The 19,223-nt window shown below is 42.6% G+C and overlaps 1 protein-coding gene across 2 annotated transcripts in view; it reads left to right on the forward strand.

Moving 5' to 3' along the window:
- Positions 1-16,988, forward strand: part of STK25 (serine/threonine kinase 25) — a 43,445-nt gene extending 26,457 nt beyond the window's left edge. Inside the window, exons 8-12 of one of the 2 annotated variants that reach the window (XM_073625764.1) lie at positions 7,768-7,913; positions 8,007-8,109; positions 9,018-9,092; positions 14,349-14,479; positions 16,766-16,988. In XM_073625764.1, coding sequence (XP_073481865.1) covers positions 7,768-7,913; positions 8,007-8,109; positions 9,018-9,092; positions 14,349-14,479; positions 16,766-16,784 — 474 coding nt within the window. In that variant the 3' untranslated portion in view covers positions 16,785-16,988. The remainder of the gene's footprint in view (positions 1-7,767; positions 7,914-8,006; positions 8,110-9,017; positions 9,093-14,348; positions 14,480-16,765) is intronic. The other variant, XM_073625765.1, reaches the window with a different exon arrangement.
- Positions 16,989-19,223: the final 2,235 nt, after the last annotated feature.

Consider the following 19,223-nt stretch of genomic DNA (forward strand, 5'->3'; position numbering starts at 1 on the left):
CTCTTGGGGAAAAAGAACGAATCCCTAGATGAAAGCTTAGTCCTCACCCCTCAGGTTAAATCCTCCCTGGAGTGGTGGTCAGTCCCAAACAATCTGGAAAAAGGCAGACCTTGGGGTCAGTGGGACCCACTAAAGGTCACCACAGACGCAAGCGCCTGGGGATGGGGAGCCCACCTAGGAAAAGCCAAAGCTCAGGGCACCTGGGACAAGGGAGTAGCCAGGTCCTCTTCCAATCTCAGAGAGCTCAGAGCTGTGGGCGAAACCTTAAACGCCTTCGAAAACACGGTCGTAGGCAAAGAAGTCTAGACTTGCTTAGACAGTCGCCATTCTACATAAAGGGGACGGACAATCAGGAAGCAGATTCCCTCAGTCACCAACCTGTCAGACAGGGAGAATGGAAACTGAACCCAAAAGTATTTCAGGCACTAGTCCAAAAATTTGGCTGCCCAGAAATAGACCTCTTTGCCAGTTTCTGGAGCAGAAAGGTAAAGAGATTATTTTCTCTCTCAGGAAAGCGAGTCAGAGGGCTTGGATGCCCTAGCCCAGAGATGGAAGTTCCAGTTGGCTTCTGCTTTCACCCCTCTGGCACTGATTCCTGGAGTCATTCAAAAACTGAGACAGTCCTCAGGCCTCTTCCTCCTGGTTGTCCCATGGTGGCCAAGAAGGGCTTGGTTTGCAACCTTGAAAGCGCTGTAAGTAGGGCCTCCCTGGAAGCTTCCAGACCTACACTCTCAGAGTACAGTGCTGCACCCTGGACCAGAGTTTTTCCATCTGACGGCCTGGTTAGTGAGTGCCAGATCCTCAGAGGTAAAGGTTGCTCAGAGTGGTAGACGCTCTCCTCTTGAGCAGGAAACTGGAAAAATATACGCCAAGGTATGGAAAACCTTTTGTACTTGGTGTAAACAAAAGCAAGTTGTTTCCACCTCTGTCCCCGTAATCCTAGAGTTTCTTATGGATGGGGTAGAGAAGAGTGTAGAAGTTAACACTGTTCGAGTACAAGTGGCCGCACTTTCTGTTTTCCTTGATGCTAGTTTAGCAAAAGAACCCTTAGTTAAAAGGTTTTTGGTGGCCAGAGATAGGGCTACCCCCGTCACGAAAGATAGGTTCCCACCTTGGGACCTAACCCGGGTTCTAGAGGCATTATCTAGACACCCCTTTGAACCCATAGAAGGGGTTCCACTCAATATCTTAACCTTAAAATTAGCATTCCTACTAGCGATTACCACAGCTAGAAGGGTAGCACAGGGTCTATCCATTAAAGAACCATTTTTGTTGATCCTACCAGACAGGATCACCCTCAGGCCAGATTCTTTATATCTGCCCAAGGTGTCATTAGCCTTTCATAAGACGCAGGTAATAACCCTACCATCCTTTTGTGAGAACCCTAAGAATGAGTGGGAAAAGAAATGTCATCGTCTAGATGTAAGGAGATGCCATCTCACTTATCTACAGAGGGCTAAAGATCACCTCCTAATCCTCTTCTCTGGACCAAGGAAGGGAGTTCAGGCCTCAAAACCTTCAATCTCTAGGTGGATAAGGCAAGCCATTACTGTAGCATATAAGAGCTCAGGTATCTCTGCACCAGTAAAGCTGAAGGTACACTCAACTAAAGCCCTGGCAACCAATTCGTAACGCAGCCACCTGGTCCAGCCAAAACACCTTCCTGAAGCACTACTGAGTGGAGGTGTTGTCGCAGCAAGACCTAGCCTTCGGTCAAAGTGCTACAGGCAGTGGTCCCACCCTGAGGAAGGCCTGCATATTACTGGATTATCCTCATGTGTTGCCGTCCTAGAAGGTGAGAAAACCGACGGTTAGACTTACTGGTATCAGTGTTTCTATGAACCTTCCAGGATGGCAGGGCTACTTCCCACCCTGTTAAGGGGGTAGAAAAAGGTATACAATAGGTGCTAAGTGATTAAAGACCCCTTGTAAATCTGTTGGGAGAATTACCTGTACTTTACTACAACTGAGGGAGAAGGGGAAAGGTGGGACCTTTTAACAGCTGTGAACTAATTGTTTACTGTAGGGAGGAGCCTATCCTCTCTCATGTGTTACCGTCCTGGAAGGTTCATAGAAACACTGTTACTGATAAGTCTGTCAGTTTTGGTACTCCTAACTTCAGCTTGCATTGAACTTGGGCAAACTGCAGTCTGGATCTACTAAAGAATTTTAAAGGTACACTGTCATTTTTGTCAATTTAGGGACAATGCAAGGTACACTTACCCATCCCATCCACATTCCCTCGCCATCTTCCTGCTGTGGGTATAGAGGTGCATATCACCTCCCCCATGGCAGTGCTTGGGCCTGAGAATATCATTTCCAAAATGAACACTGTCACATGTGGGGTGGTCAGTGAACTCATTCACTAGGGTTATCTGACACTGGTGTTTACTTAGGGTGACTCCTGCAACTGAAGGGCGGGCTATCAGGAAGGCAGGTTATAGTGTCTGTTTTTAAACCAGGGATATGCAATTAGCGGACCTCCAGCTGTTGCAAAACTACAAGTCCCATCATACTTCTGCCTCTGGGTGTCATGCTTGTAACTGTCAGAGTCTTGCTATGCCTCATGGGAATTGTAGTTCTGCAACAGCTGGAGGTCCGCTAATTGCATATCCGTGGTTTAAACCATAGTTTGTCTTAGTATCCACCAATAATTCCCAGCACTGCCGTGTCAAATCTTTGATGGTACTGTACTTATTTGATGTGTTCTCGATAGTATACTTAAGAGTAAACAGTTTGGAAAGTCCCGCAATAGGAAAGTGACACCTTCATTATGGTCCTGTTAGAGGAGGTGTAGACACAGACTGCAGCTGGGATACATTGCCATTGACATCTCTTACAACGTTCATTTTAATGGAAGTAAGATTTAAATCGGCTATGAAAAAATATATTCTTTAGTGTTGGGGGCATATATATGGAAAAAATTGGGAGGCAAGCATTGAGATTGCACCCCTGTCCAAACATCTGACAACATTATATATATTTTTATTAAATCAGATATTTTTAATTGAGCTTTTAATTTATCTCTGCACAACATGTACATAACACCTCAAATGGAGTATATACTGTAGCTTCCAATTATTGTTCTCATTATACACAATTTATATAGCACCAACACCAACAGTTTGCGCAGCCCTTTACAAGGTAAGGGTAGACACAGTACACTTACAATACAATTTAATACAGGAGGAATCGGAGGGCCCTGCTTGTTAGAGCTTACAATCTAAGAGGGAGGGTCAAGTGATACAAAAGGTAATAACTGGGGGGTGAACTGATGGAGAAAATAAAAGTACAGTTGTTAGGTGACGGCAGAATAGGCTTCTCTGAAGAGAAAAGTTTTCAGGGATCACCTAAAAGTGGATAGAGTTGGAGCCAGTCGGACAGATTGGGGTAGGGAATTCCAAAGGATGGGAGAGGCTCGGGAGAAGTCCTGGAGGAGGTGACAAGGGAGAGCAGGAGGTCTTGGGAGGAATGAAGAGGACGAATTGGTTGGTATTTTGAGATTAGGTTAGTGATGTACAGGCGGGGGGGGGGGGGGGGCAGAATAGTCAAATACATCCAGATAATGTAAAATCTTGTTATGACATTATCGTACAGCAGCATTAACTGTACTGTACATCTTAAAGCAGAGCTCCATCCAAAAGGGGAAGTTCTGCTTTAAGCACCCCCCCCCCATATGCCACATTTTCACATGTACTTTTTTTGGGGGGGGGGGGGAGCAGGTACCTAGTTTTGACAGATACCTGCTACCACTTCCGATTGGACAGCCTTTGGAGAACCTAGCGGAAATTCTCCTCTTCCCCCCTCCCTCCTTGCAATCTTCTGGGACACGTCACGGGTCCCAGAAGATTGCCCCACCTTTGAGCACGTATAGCGCGCACCCAGCTGTGAAGCTGGAAGCTGTCACAGCCGGGTGCCCACACTTGTAATGGCAGGGAGAAGAGAGGGAGAGAAGCGAGGCTTCGGGCGGCCACATCGCTGGATCTTGGGACAGGTGAGTGTGTGCTGACTTTTAATAAACACAAAAATGTCTAATGCCCCGTACACACGGTCGGATTTTCCGACGGAAAATGTGTGATAGGACCCTGTTGTCGGAAATTCCGACCGTGTGTAGGCTCCATCACACATTTTCCATCGGATTTTCCGACACACAAAGTTTGAGAGCAGGATATAAAATTTTCCGACAACAAAATCCGTTGTTGGAAATTCCGATCGTGTGTACACAAATCCGACGGACAAAGTGCCACGCATGCTCAGAATAAATAAAGAGATGAAAGCTATTGGCCACTGCCCAGTTTATAGTCCCGACGTACGTGTTTTACGTCACCGCGTTTAGAACGATCGGATTTTCCGACAACTTTGTGTGACCGTGTGTATGCAAGACAAGTTTGAGCCAACATCCGTCGGAAAAAATCCTAGGATTTTGTTGTCGGAATGTCCAAACAAAGTCCGACCGTGCGTACAGGGCATAACTCCTCTATAAGGAGTATACTACACTTATCATTGTGTCTTTTTTTTTTTTTCTTTTCAAAAAACAAAAATGGCACACTATGTATGGCCAACAAAGATACACTGCACATATCAATCTGTGTGTTTCTCATTACTAATCATTAATAATTTAAAGACATCAAAAGCACAGTTAACACCTCCAATCTTTTAAGTGTTTCAATATTATCCAGATACATAATTAAAGTGATTTTAAACAATCACCTTGTAAAACGGCAACACATTAATGTATAGATTTAAAAAAAACATTATAAATACCTTTTCATAAATAGCTTGTTTTTATAGGTGATCACATTCCCTGTGTTAGCTGCATAAGAGCTGGAGGGAGGAGAAGTAACAGTACACAGTGCGGGGGAGGGGGGGTTGGGATGTCAGGACAAGTCTGATCATTGGAGGAGAGCAGGCTGAGTTCCCACAGCTAGAGAGTGGTGAGATCTCCTGCTTCGTGTGGTCAGTTTATAATAGGAAAGCAGAGGGACTGGCAGGAGCACCAAGGATTTCACATAAATGAAGCAATACAAAGAGAACAGGATACTTTTTCATACAAGTACATGGTACAGCAGGCACATTTTAGGAATATGAAATGCTGGGGTAACAAACGCTTTAACTGAGTTATAGAAAAAAAAAAAAGCAATCTATCAGTTAAGAGTGTGAAGGGGCTAGTCCAAGTGTCAATAGTCAGGGGTTCCATAATTTTGTGAAAATCATATTTTAGTCCACCATTCAAATCAAAGCCCTGTTCCCCCTTATACATCAGTGTCCCCTCCTTCACACCAGATGCCACCCCATCACATAAAGGAGCCCCTTTACATCAGAAGCCACAGTTCTCTACGTTCTGCCTATTCTTTCAGTTCTCCATCAGAGCTAACACTCTTCGGATTACAGCAGCAGGTCACATAGTCTCAGCCTGGCCCCGGTCACGATTGAGCTGTCTTCTCTCTCACAGATGACCATCCTCTGTAGTGCCTGCTTCTGTCCCAGACTGTCTACAGCTTATCACATTACCTTAGAGGCAGCCCCTGCTGACCTAATCAAGCCCGGACCAGTTATAGCAGAGCTGCCTGCCATTTATTCCCCCAACTGGTGGCCCTGACCATCCCTAATGATGAGTAGCATGGCAGTTCCCTTCAATTGGGCACTAGGACATGTGCCATATTCCACATACACTACTAGAGTAGAGTGTCAAATGTTTGTTCTAGATAACAGTTTAGGATGTTTAAATCAAATGCAGCAATTTGTAGCATAGGTATTTAACTTTATGTAATTAATAGATGGAACACTACTTGCCCTGCTAACTTGCCCATAGAGCTAGACCCAGCTAGGAGCCTTTGGGAAGAATCTGCACGCTGCTAAAGTATATTATTATGTTGTTCAATAATAACCGGGGATCTATTCATCAGCCTCATACTGTAAGTGTTTTATAATCTGCAAAAAATGTAGGTACTGTTTCATATGTGTTTGGGCAAGATGTACAGTATCTCACAAAAGTGAGTACACCCCTCACATCTTTGTAAATATTTTGTTATATCTTTTTATGTGACAACACTGAAGAAATTACACTTTGCTACAATATAAAGTAGTGTGTATAGCTTGTATAAATAACAGTGTCAATTTGCTGTCCCCTCAAAATAACTCAACACACAGCCATTAATGTCTTCACCACTGGCATTAAAAGTGAGTACACCCCTAAGTGAAAATGTCCAAATTGGGCCCAATTAGCCATTTTCCCTCCCCAGTGTCATGTGACTCAGTGTTACAAGGTCTCAGGTGTGAATGGGGAGCCGGTGTGTTAAACTTGGTGTTATCGCTCTCACTATCTCTTACTGGTCACTGGAAGTTCAGCATGGCACCTCATGGCAGAGAATTCTGAGGATCTGAAAAAAAAAATGTTGCTCTACAATCGGGTATATGCAATTTGTGGACCTCCAGCTGTTGCAGAACTACAAGTCCCATGAGGCATAGAAAGACTCTGACAGCCACAAATGACACCCAGAGGCAGAGGCATGATGGAACTTGCAGTTTTGCAACAGCTGGAGGTCTGCTAATTGCATATCCCTGCTCTACATAAAGATGGCTTAGGCTATAAGAAGATTGCCAAGACCCAGAAACTGAGCTGCAGCACGGTGTCCAAGACCATATAGTGGTAGAACAGGCCTCGCCATGCTCGACCAAAAAAGTTGAGTGCACGTGCTCAGCGTCATATCCAGATGTTGTCTTTGGGAAATGAACATATGAGTGCTACCAGCATTGCTGCAGAGATTGAAGGGGTCGGGGGTCAGCCTGTCAGTGCTCAGACCACACGTCGCACACTGCATTAAATTGGTCTGCATGGCTGTCATCCCAGAAGGAAGCCTCTTCTAAAGATGATGCACAAGAAAGACTAAGAACATGCATTACTGCAACCATGTCATGTGGTCTGATGAGACCAAGATAAACTTATTTGGTTCAGATGGTGTCAAGCGCGTATGGCGGCAACCAGGTGAGGAGTACAAAGACAAGTGTGTCTTGCCTACAGTCAAGCATGGTGGTGGGAGTGTCATGGTCTGGGGCTGCATGAGTGCTGCCGTCTGGGGAGCTACAGTTCATTGAGGGAACCATGAATGCTAACATGTACTGTGACATACTGAAGCAGAGCATGATCCCCTCCCTTTGGAGACTGGGCGCAGGACAGTATTCCAACATGATAACGACCCCAAACACACCTCCAAGATGACCACTGCCTTGTTAAAGAAGCTGAGGGTAAAGGTGATGGAGTGGCCAAGAATGTCTCCAGACCTAAACTCTATTGAGCATCTGTAGGGCATTCTCAAATGGAAGGTGGAGGAGTCCAAGGTCTCTAACATCCACCAGCTCTATAATGTTGTCATGGAGGTGTGAAATAGGTCTCCAGTGGCAACCTGTGAAGCTCTGGTAAACTCCATGCCCAAGAGGGTTAAGGCAGTGCTGGAAAATAATGGTGGCCACACAAAATCTTGACACTTTGGGCCCAAATTGGACATTTTCACTGGGGTGTACTCACTTTTGTTGCCAACAGTTTAGACATTAATGGCTGTGTGTTGAGTTATTTTGAGGGGACAGCAAATGTACACTGTTATACAAGCTGTACACTCACCACTTTACATTGTACCAAAGTGTAATTTCTTCAGTGTTGTCACATGAAAAGATATAATATATTTACAAAAATGTGAGGGGTGTACTCGCTTTTGTGAGATACAGTATATGTTTTCATATTGAGAATGATGTCTTTGTCTTGTGTAATAGAGGCCTACAGCACGGGAGCTGCTAAAACATCGGTTTATTTTACGATACACCAAAAAAACCTCTTTCCTTATGGAACTGGTGGAGAGATACAAGCGATGGAAAGCTCAGGGTCACCGTGATGATTCCAGTTCAGTCGAGTCTGACATGTGAGTACACAAACTTCCTGTTGTGGCAACTTGCTTTGGTCTTATTGATGATAAATTATGCAGTAACTGACAGTGCCTTGCTATTGTGACCAGAGATAATGAAGATGAGAGGAATCAGAATCACACTCCTCACTGGTCATTTCCAGAAACTATGCGCCCCTCCTCCATGAGCAGATTGCAGTGGGGATACCAGCAGGTAATTGCCTATATTGGATGTGCTCAAGCTTTGTAAAGTTGAAAACCGAAGTATTTGCAAACTTTTGTGCTTCACACCAAGTGTAAGCTATTGCCACTGTACTGTTGCAAATCCAGGAACATAATATGAACTGAGCTCAAGTGAGCAGCCATTTGCTGTGCTTCCCTGTGTAAAATGTGTGCTGTGGGCTTTTTCTTTACCTGATGTCTGCCTTCAGTTCAGAGATGGATTCATGTAGAAATTCTGTGCCAGTCATTTCCTCTTCTTGGGTCAACTTATGTATGTCATTGAGATGATTTCCAATATTAGCGTGAGGAATTTTAAAGCTGTTTTATTTGAATTTTTTTATTTGTTTAATCTTGCAAGAAATTGTCAGAATGTGCTAGTATGCATCGCATATGTGAAACATACCTTAAAACAAAGCCCTCCAGTGGACCCGCTGTCACCACTGAAGGTGCTTCCATCTTTAACCGGTCTTCCTTCTGGGTTTGCGGACTCCGGCTGTGTGAGTAGCCAGAGTTGCAATGTCACTCCTGCGCATGTGCATGTTTACAGCACAGGATTCTCAAGGAATGGCACTGTATGTCGTTCCTTCAGAGCGCATGCGCCGGTTATGTCTCCGGCTGCATCAAAAGTAAAAATCTTCTAAACGGTGCACTTGCTGTAGGCTTACCTATAGATAAAAGTCATGCATGGGAGTTTACTCCCACTTTAAGACTCAGGGCCTGATTGCTAGATGCACCTTTTAGCCAGATAGCACTGAGAAGTATAGGAAAGGAGATTGTCACCTATTTAAATAAAAGCATACGCTGTAATTTACCGAATGTGCATTAGTTAACTTGGTAATTAAATGTCTACAGCCTTCTTTTTTTTTTTATTTTACTCTTTTTACACCATGTTTCTTCTAGAAGCCAACAGAGGCAATAAAGCGCCTGCCTCGGTCACACTGTTTATCAGCTCTGGTGACTCCTGTATTCCAGGAGGTGAGTTCTTAAGTATCAACTAGATACACTTACTGGTATGGTGTCATCTGTTGTGTGAGTCTGTTGCTGTAAGATGGAGCAGTCTTTTTTCCAGCCTCATACCCATTTAGCATTTATAGTCTACCCTAAAGTATTCTCTATATTTTTTTCACTGTGGAAAGGGGCAGCTTGCAAAAGGTTAGTGGAGACCCCATGCAGTCTGCAGCAACAGATCATGCCTAGAAAAGTGACCTATTGCTGCAGGGAAATGCTGGACAGATCTGCAACAGCTCTGCCCCAGTCTCCATAACGACAGGAAATGCTATCACTGCCATTGTGAATACAACGTGGAGCCATTGTATTTACAGTGGTCTGCTAAAAGCACTTATGGAATTATGTTTAGCAAGACTGGAGGCTCAGAAGCCTCTTGTTTCAGATCCTATGCATACTGCTGAATGGCAACTGTCTGACAGCCAGCGGTTCTGGCCGGTGCGTCTGGGTGCTGTGTCAAAAAGCTGCTCTCCTTGTGCCATTTTTGAAGTGGCGCCTGAGACTTAAGTGGTTAAAAACTTTTTTTTTTTTTTTTTAAAGGTAATGCATGTTGTTTTGTATATGTATCCTAATTATGCATCCTAAATAAACCTTTAATATTGAATAGTAGTAATTCATATTACTATTTACAGCCAGCAGGGGTAAAGTTTTTAAAAACCGTGCTATATTTTCAGCAGGTTGACACTATAAGATCACTTTATAACTCACAAGCTTTAAAAAGATTAATATACAATTGGCTAACCACTATTGTACTTTCCCTTTAAAATATATTCACAAGGATCTTATATTTACAGTATGGACTATGTTTATTAAAGTGGAGTTCCACCCAAAAGTGGATCTTCTTATCCAGCCGCACCTTCCACCCCCGGTCCCACATTTTGCACCTTGTTTTTGACAGGTACCCCTTCCCCACTTCCGGAAACGGCCCCCCTCCTCCTTCCTCCCTCACCGGGCCAGTTAGAAAGCGCTGTAGGGAGCTGGCTGTAAAGCCGAAAGGCTTCATTGCCGGTTTCCCTTACCTGGAATGGTGGCAGCAGCAGCAGCATTTGACAGCCGATCTGAAAATCATCTGTGGTGCCAACGTCACGGGAACCCTGGACAGATAAGTGTCCTAATATTAAAAGTCAGCAGCTATAGTATTTGTAGCTACATAGTCCATCAAGTCCAACCTATGTGTGTGATTATATGTCAGTATTACATTGTATATCCCTGTATGTTGCGGCCGTTCAGGTGCTTATCTAATAGTTTCTTGAAACTATCAATGCCCCCGCTGAGACCACCGCCTGTGGAGGCGGTTCCACATCCTTGCCGCTCTTACAGTAAAGAATCCTCTACGTAGTTTAAGGTTAAACCTCTTTTCTTTCAATTTTAATGAGTGGCCACGAGTCTTGTTAAACACCCTTCTATGAAAAAGTTTTATCCCCTATTGTGGGGTCACCAGTATGGTATTTGTAAATCGAAATCATATCCCCTCTCAAGCATCTCTTCTCCAGAGAGAATAAGTTCAGTGCTCGCAACCTTTCCTCATAACTAATATCCTCCAGACCCTTTATTAGCTTTGTTGCCCTTCTTTGTACTCGCTCCATTTCCAGTACATAGTTTCTGAGGACTGGTGCCCAGAACTAGACAGCATACTCTAGGTGCGGCCGGACCAGAGTCTTGTAGAGCGGGAGAATTATCATTTTTTATCTCTGGAGTTGATTCACTAATGCATGCCAATATGCTGTTTGCTTTGTTAGCAGCAGCTTGGCATTGCATGCCATTGCTGAGCTTATCATCTACTAGGACCCCCAGGTCCTTTTCCATCCTAGATTCCCCCAGAGGTTCTCCCCCCAGTGTATAGATTGCATTCATATTTTTGCCACGCAAATGCATTATTTTACATTTTTCTACATTGACCCTCATTTGCCATGTAGTTGCCCACCCCATTGATTTGTTCAGATCTTTTTGCAAGGTTTCCACATCCTGCGGAGAAGTTATTGCCCTGCTTAGCTTAGTATCGTCCGCAAATACAGAAATTGAACTGTTTACCCCATCCTCCAGGTCGTTTAGGAACAAATTAAATAGGATTGGTCCCAGCACAGAAGCCTGGGGGACCCCACTACCCACCCCTGACCATTCTGAGTTCTCCCCATTTATCACCACCCTCTGAACTCGCCCTTGTAGCCAGTTTTTAATCCATGTACTCACCCTATGGTCAATGCCAACAGACCTTATTTTGTACAGTAAACGTTTATGGGGAACTGTCAAATGCTTTTGGAGAATCCAGATACACCACATCTAGGGGCCTTCCTTTATCTGGATGGCAACTCACCTCCTCCTAAAAGGTTAATACATTGGTTTGGCAAGAACGATTCTTCATGAATCCATGCTGATTACTGCTAATGATACCGTTCTTATTACTAAAATCTTGTATATAGTCCCTAATCATCCCCTCCAAGAGTTTACATACTATTGATGTTAGGCTAACTGGTCTGTAATTCCCAGGGATGTATTTTGGGCCCTTTTTAAATATTGGTGCTACATTTGCTTTTCTCCAATCAGCTGGTACCATTCCAGTGAGTAGACTGTCAGTAAAAATTAGGAACAATGGTCTGGCAATTACTTGACTGAGTTCCCTAAGTACCCTTGGGTGCAAGCCATCTGGTCCCAGTGATTTATTAATGTTAAGTTTCCCAAGTCTAATTTTAATTCTGTCCTCTGTTAACCATGGGGGTGCTTCCTCTGATGTGTCATAAGGATAAACACTGCAGCCCCCCGATTCCCTTGTGAAGACTGAGGAGAAAAATGAATTCAATACCTTAGCCATCTCCCCTTCCTTTGTAACCAGATTTCCTTCCTCATTCTTTATGGGTCTAATATGGTCTGTCCTCCCTTTTTTACTGTTTACATACTTAAAGAATTTCTTGGGATTTTTTTTGCTCTCCTCCGCTATGTGTTATGTTCTATCTTAGCCGTCCTTATTGCACACTTACATTTCTTATTGCATTCTTTATAAAGTCTGAATGCTGATGATGATCCCTCAACTGTGTATTTTTTGAAGGCCTTCTCCTTTGCTTTTATATGCATTTTTACATTGGAGTTAAGCCATCCAGGACTTTTGTTCCCTCTTTTAAATGTATTACCCAATGGAATGCATTGGTTAATGCCCTTATTTAATATGATCTTAAAGCAAACCCATCTCTCCTCCGTGTTCTTTGTTCCTAATAATTTATCTCAATTTATGCCTTCTAGCAAGGTTCGTAGTTTAGGGAAGTTGGCTCTTTTGAAATTCAGTGTCTTTGTATTCCCCTTATGTTTTCTATTTGTGTGATTTATACTGAAGCCAATTGACCTGTGATGGCTGTTACCTAAATTGCCCCGTATTTCCACATCCGTGATCAGGTCTGTATTGTTGGTAATCAGTAGATCCAGTAACGATTTATTTCTAGTTGGTGTGTCTACCATCTGACCCATAAAATTGTCCTGCAAGACATTTAGGAACTGGCGATCCTTAGATGAATGTGCGGTTCCCTCCACCCAGTCTATGTCTGGATAGTTAAAATCCCCCATTATTATAACACTTCCCATCCTTGCTGCTAAGCTGTAGCTGCTGACTTTTAATTTTTTTTTTGGGGGGGGGGAGAAACACTTCTTTAAGTAGCAAGAAGAGAAAGAAAAAACCTACAAAATTGCTAAACAATAAGGGTCTTGTATATTGGTAACCAATATTTCTTGACGTCGTACATCACTAATTTAGTCTGGTGGGTAGGTAGATTTAGTGTAATACAAGACTAAACTGGAGAGAAGGATGCGTATCCTATGTAGTCAGTCCCTGCTCATGAAACAATCAAGGAAATGGAAGGAAGGGACTAAGTGGTTGCACCTATCTCGTTCCTCCTCACAATTTATTATACAGCCATGGCCAAACGTTGAGAATGACACAAATATTAATTTTCACAAAGTCTGCTGTCTCAGTTTTTATGATGGCAGTTTGCATATACTTCAGAATGTTATGAAGAGTGATCAGATGAATTGCAATTAAAGTCCCTCTTTGCCATGAAAATGAACTTAGTCCCATAAAAAATATTTCCACTGCATTTGTGAAGAAGGCTTCAGGGTGCCCAAGAAAGTCCAGCAAACGCCAGGACCGTCTCCTACAATTGATTCAGGTGCGGGATCGGGGTACCACCAGTGCAGAGCTTGCTCAGGAACAGCAGCAGGCAGGTGTGAGGGCATCTGCACACACAGTAAGGCGACGACTTTTGGAGGATGGCCTTTTTGTCAAGAAGGGCAGCAAAGATGTCACTTCTCTCCAGAAAAAAACATCAGGGACAGACTGATATTCTGCAAAAGGTACAGGGATTGGACTGCTGAGGACCAGGGAAAAGCCATTTTCTCTGATGATTACCCTTTCTGATTGTTTGGGGCATCCGGAAAAAATCTTGTGCGGAGAGGAAAAGGTGAACGCTACCATCAGTCCTGTGTCATGCCAACAGTAAAGCATCCCCAGACTATTCATGTGTGGGGTTGCTTGTCAGCCAAGGTAGAGGGCTCACTCACAATTTTGACTAAGAACACAGCCATGAATAAGGAATGGTACAAAAACATCCCCCCGAGAGCAACTTCTCTCAACCATCCAAGAACAGTTTGGTGAGGAACAATGCCTTTTCCAGCATAATGGAGCACCTTGCCATAAGCTAAAAGTGATAACTAAGTGGCTTGGGGAACAAGTCATTGAAACTTTGGGTCCATGGCCAGGAAATTCCCTAGACCTTAATCCCATTGAGAACTTGTGGTCAATCCTCACAAGGCGGGTGAACAAGAAATCCAAATTCTGACAAACTCCAAGCATTGACTATGCATGAATGGGCTGCCATCAGTCAGGATGTAGCCCAGAAGTTGATTGATAGCATTGGGTGGCGAAGAGGTCTTAAAAAAGAAGGGTCAACACTGCAAATATTGACTCTTTGCATAAACTTCATGTAATTGTCAATAAAAGCCTTTGACACTTATGAAATGCTTGTAATTATACTTCAGTATACCATAGTAACATCTGACAAAAAGATCTAACACTGAAGCAGCAGACTTTGTGAAAATGTAATATTTGTGTCATTCTCAAAACTTTTGGCCACGGCTGTAGAGTCAGTCTATTATAAATTGTGAGTCAAAACTTTTCCTTAATGATTTATAAAAAATAAAAAAAAAACTATTATAACAGCAGATGACTGTCTCTCCACATCTCAGCTAAGGGAGCAGCGCTGTGCTGGAGCATTTGGATCTGTTCAGGAGTTGGAGAATGCATTCAGCTTAGCGGAGGAGTCCAGTCCTGGAATCACAGACCAGCTCATTTCGCACTTGGTTCAGCGTGTGCAGAGGTAATGAGATGCCTTTATAATTATTATGAACATTATTCCAGGGGAAAGAATTCATCAGATATTCACTTAACTGTTCCCAAAATGGACTCTGGTTTCTGTTTGTAGTTGCTGCATTTTATTTTCCTGAAATGTTTACACATTATTTCAGCAAAGAAAGCCTGTTAATAAAGACTGTCATTACTGTCCTTTCCTTGTTAGTTGCCTGGCCATCATTTTGAGACCCTAGCTTCTATACTTCTCTGTCCCAGGATATGTATGCAGAGAAGTCAGAAAAAAGCCCTTATCCACATTTTCTAGATCAAAAACTCAAAGTATTGAAGTGAGGTATTCCCTACAAAAGCCCAGTAATTAATATTTTCCAAAGGAGAGGCCCGTATTGGAAATGACCAGTGCTTCTCTTGTGTATTCGTTCTGTATACTTATTTTAGGTTAGTGACTAAGATACTAGGGTTGTCCCGATACTAGTATCGGTACCAATACCAAGCATTTGCCAGAGTACTTGTACTCAGGCAAATGCTCCCGATACCTGGACAGTCAGCGGTGATCGGTGAGTTGGGGGAGTTACAAGCTTCCCCCCCCCTTTCAACTGCTTTAGTGAAATCTATACAGCGGTGATCGGTGCTTGTAACTCTCCCACACACGATCACCGCTGACTGTCCCTGCATCCTCCTCCAGTCCCCCTCTGTTCTGCTCTCCCACTCTTTTCTTCCTCCGTGTCCCCCTCCGTTCTGCTGCTGTCCCCCTCCTTTCTTCCTCCGTGTCCCCCGCCGTTCTGCTGCAGTCCCCCTCCTTTCTTCCTCCGTGTACCCCCCGCCGTTCTGCTGCTGTCCCCCTCCTTGCTTCCTCCGTGTCCCCCTCCTTTCTTCCTCCGTGTCCCCCACCGTTCTGTTGCTGTCCCCCTTCAGTTTTCCTCCGTGTCCCCCTCCGTTCTGCTGTCCCTCTCCGTGTCATCCTCCTTCCTTTGATGTATGAACAGAGTCAGTGATCACTGACTCTGTCCATTCACATAACTGAAACATTGTAATCTCCTGTGATTACGATGTCTCAGTTTATGAATGGAGAGGAGCCGCTGTCTTCTCTCCATTCATTTTCAGTGCAGCTGAGGCTGCAGAGAAAGGAACAGGGGAATCTCTATCCTCGGTCTCTTTTTCTGTCTCAAGGGGGAGATTTCAGGGGTCTATTAAGACCCCTGATATCTCAAAAGCCCCCCAACAGGGCTGATTAAAAAAAATGCAATAAATAATAAAAGAAAAAATTATTGTAAAAAATAATAAAAATTAAAATAAAAAACACACAAACACCATCCACCCCTCCCTCCCTAAAAAAAAAAAAAAAAAAAAAAAAAAATAGTAAAAAAAAACTAAAAAAAACCCACTGTCACGTGACATTAAAAAAAAAAAAAGTATCGTTATTGGTGAGTACTTGAAAAAAAGTATCGGTACTTGTACTCGGTCTTAAAAAAGTGGTATCGGGACAACCCTAGAAGATACTGAAACCAGAGGATCAGCTATTGCAGAAGTGGCCACCCTACCTGAAGTATTTGAGAATGTATTGAACCCAAAAAAAAAAAAATCAAATGGCAACTTTATGTAGGAAATCTTTTAGATGGGGTTATTGTTTCATAAATAAAGGCCAAGTGGAATCATCTATGTGCAGGCAGCTCTTACTCCATCTTATTTCTGGGAGTGACAGAATCCTTACTGTTTGGTATTTTGTCACCTGATTATTAAAATGTATGTATAGCAAAATTCTGTGTTCTGTTGGAGAGATTTCTCTTTACTTCCTGTCCTGAACATGCAACAAGAAATCTCCATAAAGTGAGAAGAACTTGCATCTTAGATGTCACCTTAAAAGGTGTCCTAATTGTAAGTTTTGACCTCACCTCCTGTGTGGACGCTAGCTGGAAAATGATCACTTTCTGTCCCAGGTCATGGTCCGTACTAACTGGGAGGATGAATCTGACATGGGATCCAACACTTCCAGACTTCATCCAAAACTAAATAAAAAAGTTTTGGTTAGACTACACGTGAATCTCTACTTGACAGCTAGAGTAGAACAAAGTGACAAATCATTGCAGGCTTGATGGGACCTTCAGTCAATTCTAGGAAACAAAAATGTATTAAGCATCCTACACAAGCTCTTAAAGGGGAAAAAAAAATGACAGCTGTATTTTTATACACCACTACCCAGTTCCTGGGATTTGTCCAGCTTTGCACACTATAGTGGGCTAAACTGAAAATCCTGTATCTATTGAATGTGGCTGATTTCCAGCAATTCTCTTTCCAGGTTCTCCTCTTCATCCTGAGACCACATTACTGCTGCTTCACTCATTCCCCTCTTCAAGCCTCAGTGTGAACTGAGGCTGCACTGTGACTGGGAAATTTACCATCATGGCATTACTTCAAGTATAGTATTCTTTATTTTTTTGATTGTAACATACAAAATGTTTATCGTTCTGTCTCATTGACCAGTACATTATGTACAAAATAAACTGACATTTCATACACAACAGTGTTCACTGGCATCCTTCAAAATACTGGGTTTCCATCAATAGTTATTCTAATATACCAATGCTTCCATAAAGCCTCATCTTTTATAAAAAATGTATTAGTCTGTCACCAACATGACGACAGATTATAGTTATTAAAATAAAGCAAAGGTAGGGTGCTACTACCCAATAAGATTAGAACATTTTTTTTCAGAGCTACCTGGGTACGGAAAGGCAGTCGCACAGCTGCAATGGCAATCGTGAGAAAAGATCGCAACTCTTTGCTTTTTAAAATCTTCAACCACCATTTAGAGATGCCTGTTGTACATGGACACACTTTACAGTAAGCCAACATTTCTGTTTTTTTTTTTTTTTTTATAGTTCTTATGTAATCTTATTTTCTGAGGTACTAGTGGGCTGCTACTAGTGAACAAGGCTGAAATGGGTTTACATCTGCTGTCTGGTTACTGTGTCTTTTATGGAGAATAAATACATTTTTAAGATTTTAAAGAGCAAGCAAAGAGTTGCACACCATCTTTTCTCAAAATTATAGTAATTACCTGCAGTTAAGCCAGGGCCTTGGAGAAGATGATTATAAAAGTCTGTTTAGACTATACAGGTGCATCTCAAAAATTAGAATATCAAAGTTAATTTATTTCAGTATTCAATTCAAAAAGTGAAACTCCTATATTATATAGATTCATTACACACATATATATATATTTAAAGCATTTATTTCTTTTAATTTTGAGGATTATGGCTTACAGCTCGTGAAAACCCCAAAATTCTGTATCTCAGAAAATTAGATTACATAAGACCAATACAAAAAAAAAAAAAAAAAGGATTTTTAATACAGAAATGTTGGCTTACTGAAAAGTATGTCCATGTACAACGGGCAGAGTAGAGGTGCCTGAGGTTAACAAGCAGGTGACTGGCTGCTAGGATGAAGGCCGGTCTTAGCAACCAATCACCATCTTGCAACACCCTCCATCGAGACATCCTGTGCCTCCCTCCAATCTTCGATCTGTGTAAGGTAAGACAGTGAGGGACGGGGGCAAAGTTACAGAGGGAGTAAGGGCACTAGTATGAAAAGCTGAATAGGAACTGAGAAATGTGTGTGCTCGGGACAGTGATTGGGGGGGCACTGAGGACTGTAATGTGTGCGTGGACTCATGATTGTAATGTGGAGGGAGCTGAGGACATTAACCACTTCAGCACTGGAAGGATTTGCCCCCTTAATGACCAGATCGTTTTTTGTGATAAGGCACTGCTCAGCTTTAACTGACAATTGCGCGGTCGTGCGAAGTTGTATCTGAAACAAATTGATGTCCTTTTTTTTTTTCCCCACAAATAGAGCTTTCTTTTGGTGGTATTTGATCACCTCTGCGGTTTTTATTTTTTGTGCTATATAAGGAAAAAAAAAAAAGCGACAATTTTGGAAAAACAAAAAACCAAACTTTTTTTTTTTTTACTTTTTGCTATAATAAATATCTCCCAAAAAAACTAAAAAAAAAGCAAATTTCTTCAGTTTAGGCCGATATTTATTCTTATACATATTTTTGGTTAAAAAAAAAAATCGCAATAAGCGTAGATTGATTGGTTTGGGCAAAAGTTATATCTACAAAATAGTGGGTAGATTTATGCCATTTTTATTTATTTTTTTACTAGTGACAGCGATCTGCAATTTTTAAAAAATGTTTTAATTTTTTTATTGGGACTGTAACATTGCAGCAGACAGATCGGACACTTTTTTGGGACCATTGACATTTATACAGCGATCAGAGCTAAAAATAGCCACTGATTACTGTATAAATGTCACTGGCAGGGAAGGGGTTAACACTAGGGGCAATCAAGGGGTTAAATGTGTGTCCTAGAGAGTGATTCTAACTGTGGGGGGTGGGACTGCCTGAAGGAGGAGACAGATCGTTGTTCATACTTAGTATGAACAACCGATCACTCTCCTCACCCCTGACAGAACAGAGATCTGTCTGACAGACCTCTGTTGTGTGTCTCTCAGGAGCGATCGCAGGTGCCAGGCGAACATCATGGCTGCTGGGCATGTGCATCGGCTCCGTCGTTGCGGCGCCCCCTAGTGGTCTTAAAGCAGGCGACGTATACCTACGGTGATTTGCCCAGGCGAGCCAACCTGCTGTAATATGAGGATAGTAATGTAGTGGGATTGATGTCAAGGAAGTGTGAGAACATTACTGTAAAAGGGGTGGAATTGAGGTGATTTAAAAGGGGACACTCCACAAG

The sequence above is a fragment of the Aquarana catesbeiana genome, linkage group LG04, assembly GCF_042186555.1.
Source record: "Aquarana catesbeiana isolate 2022-GZ linkage group LG04, ASM4218655v1, whole genome shotgun sequence".
NCBI classification, from domain to species: Eukaryota; Metazoa; Chordata; class Amphibia; order Anura; family Ranidae; genus Aquarana; species Aquarana catesbeiana.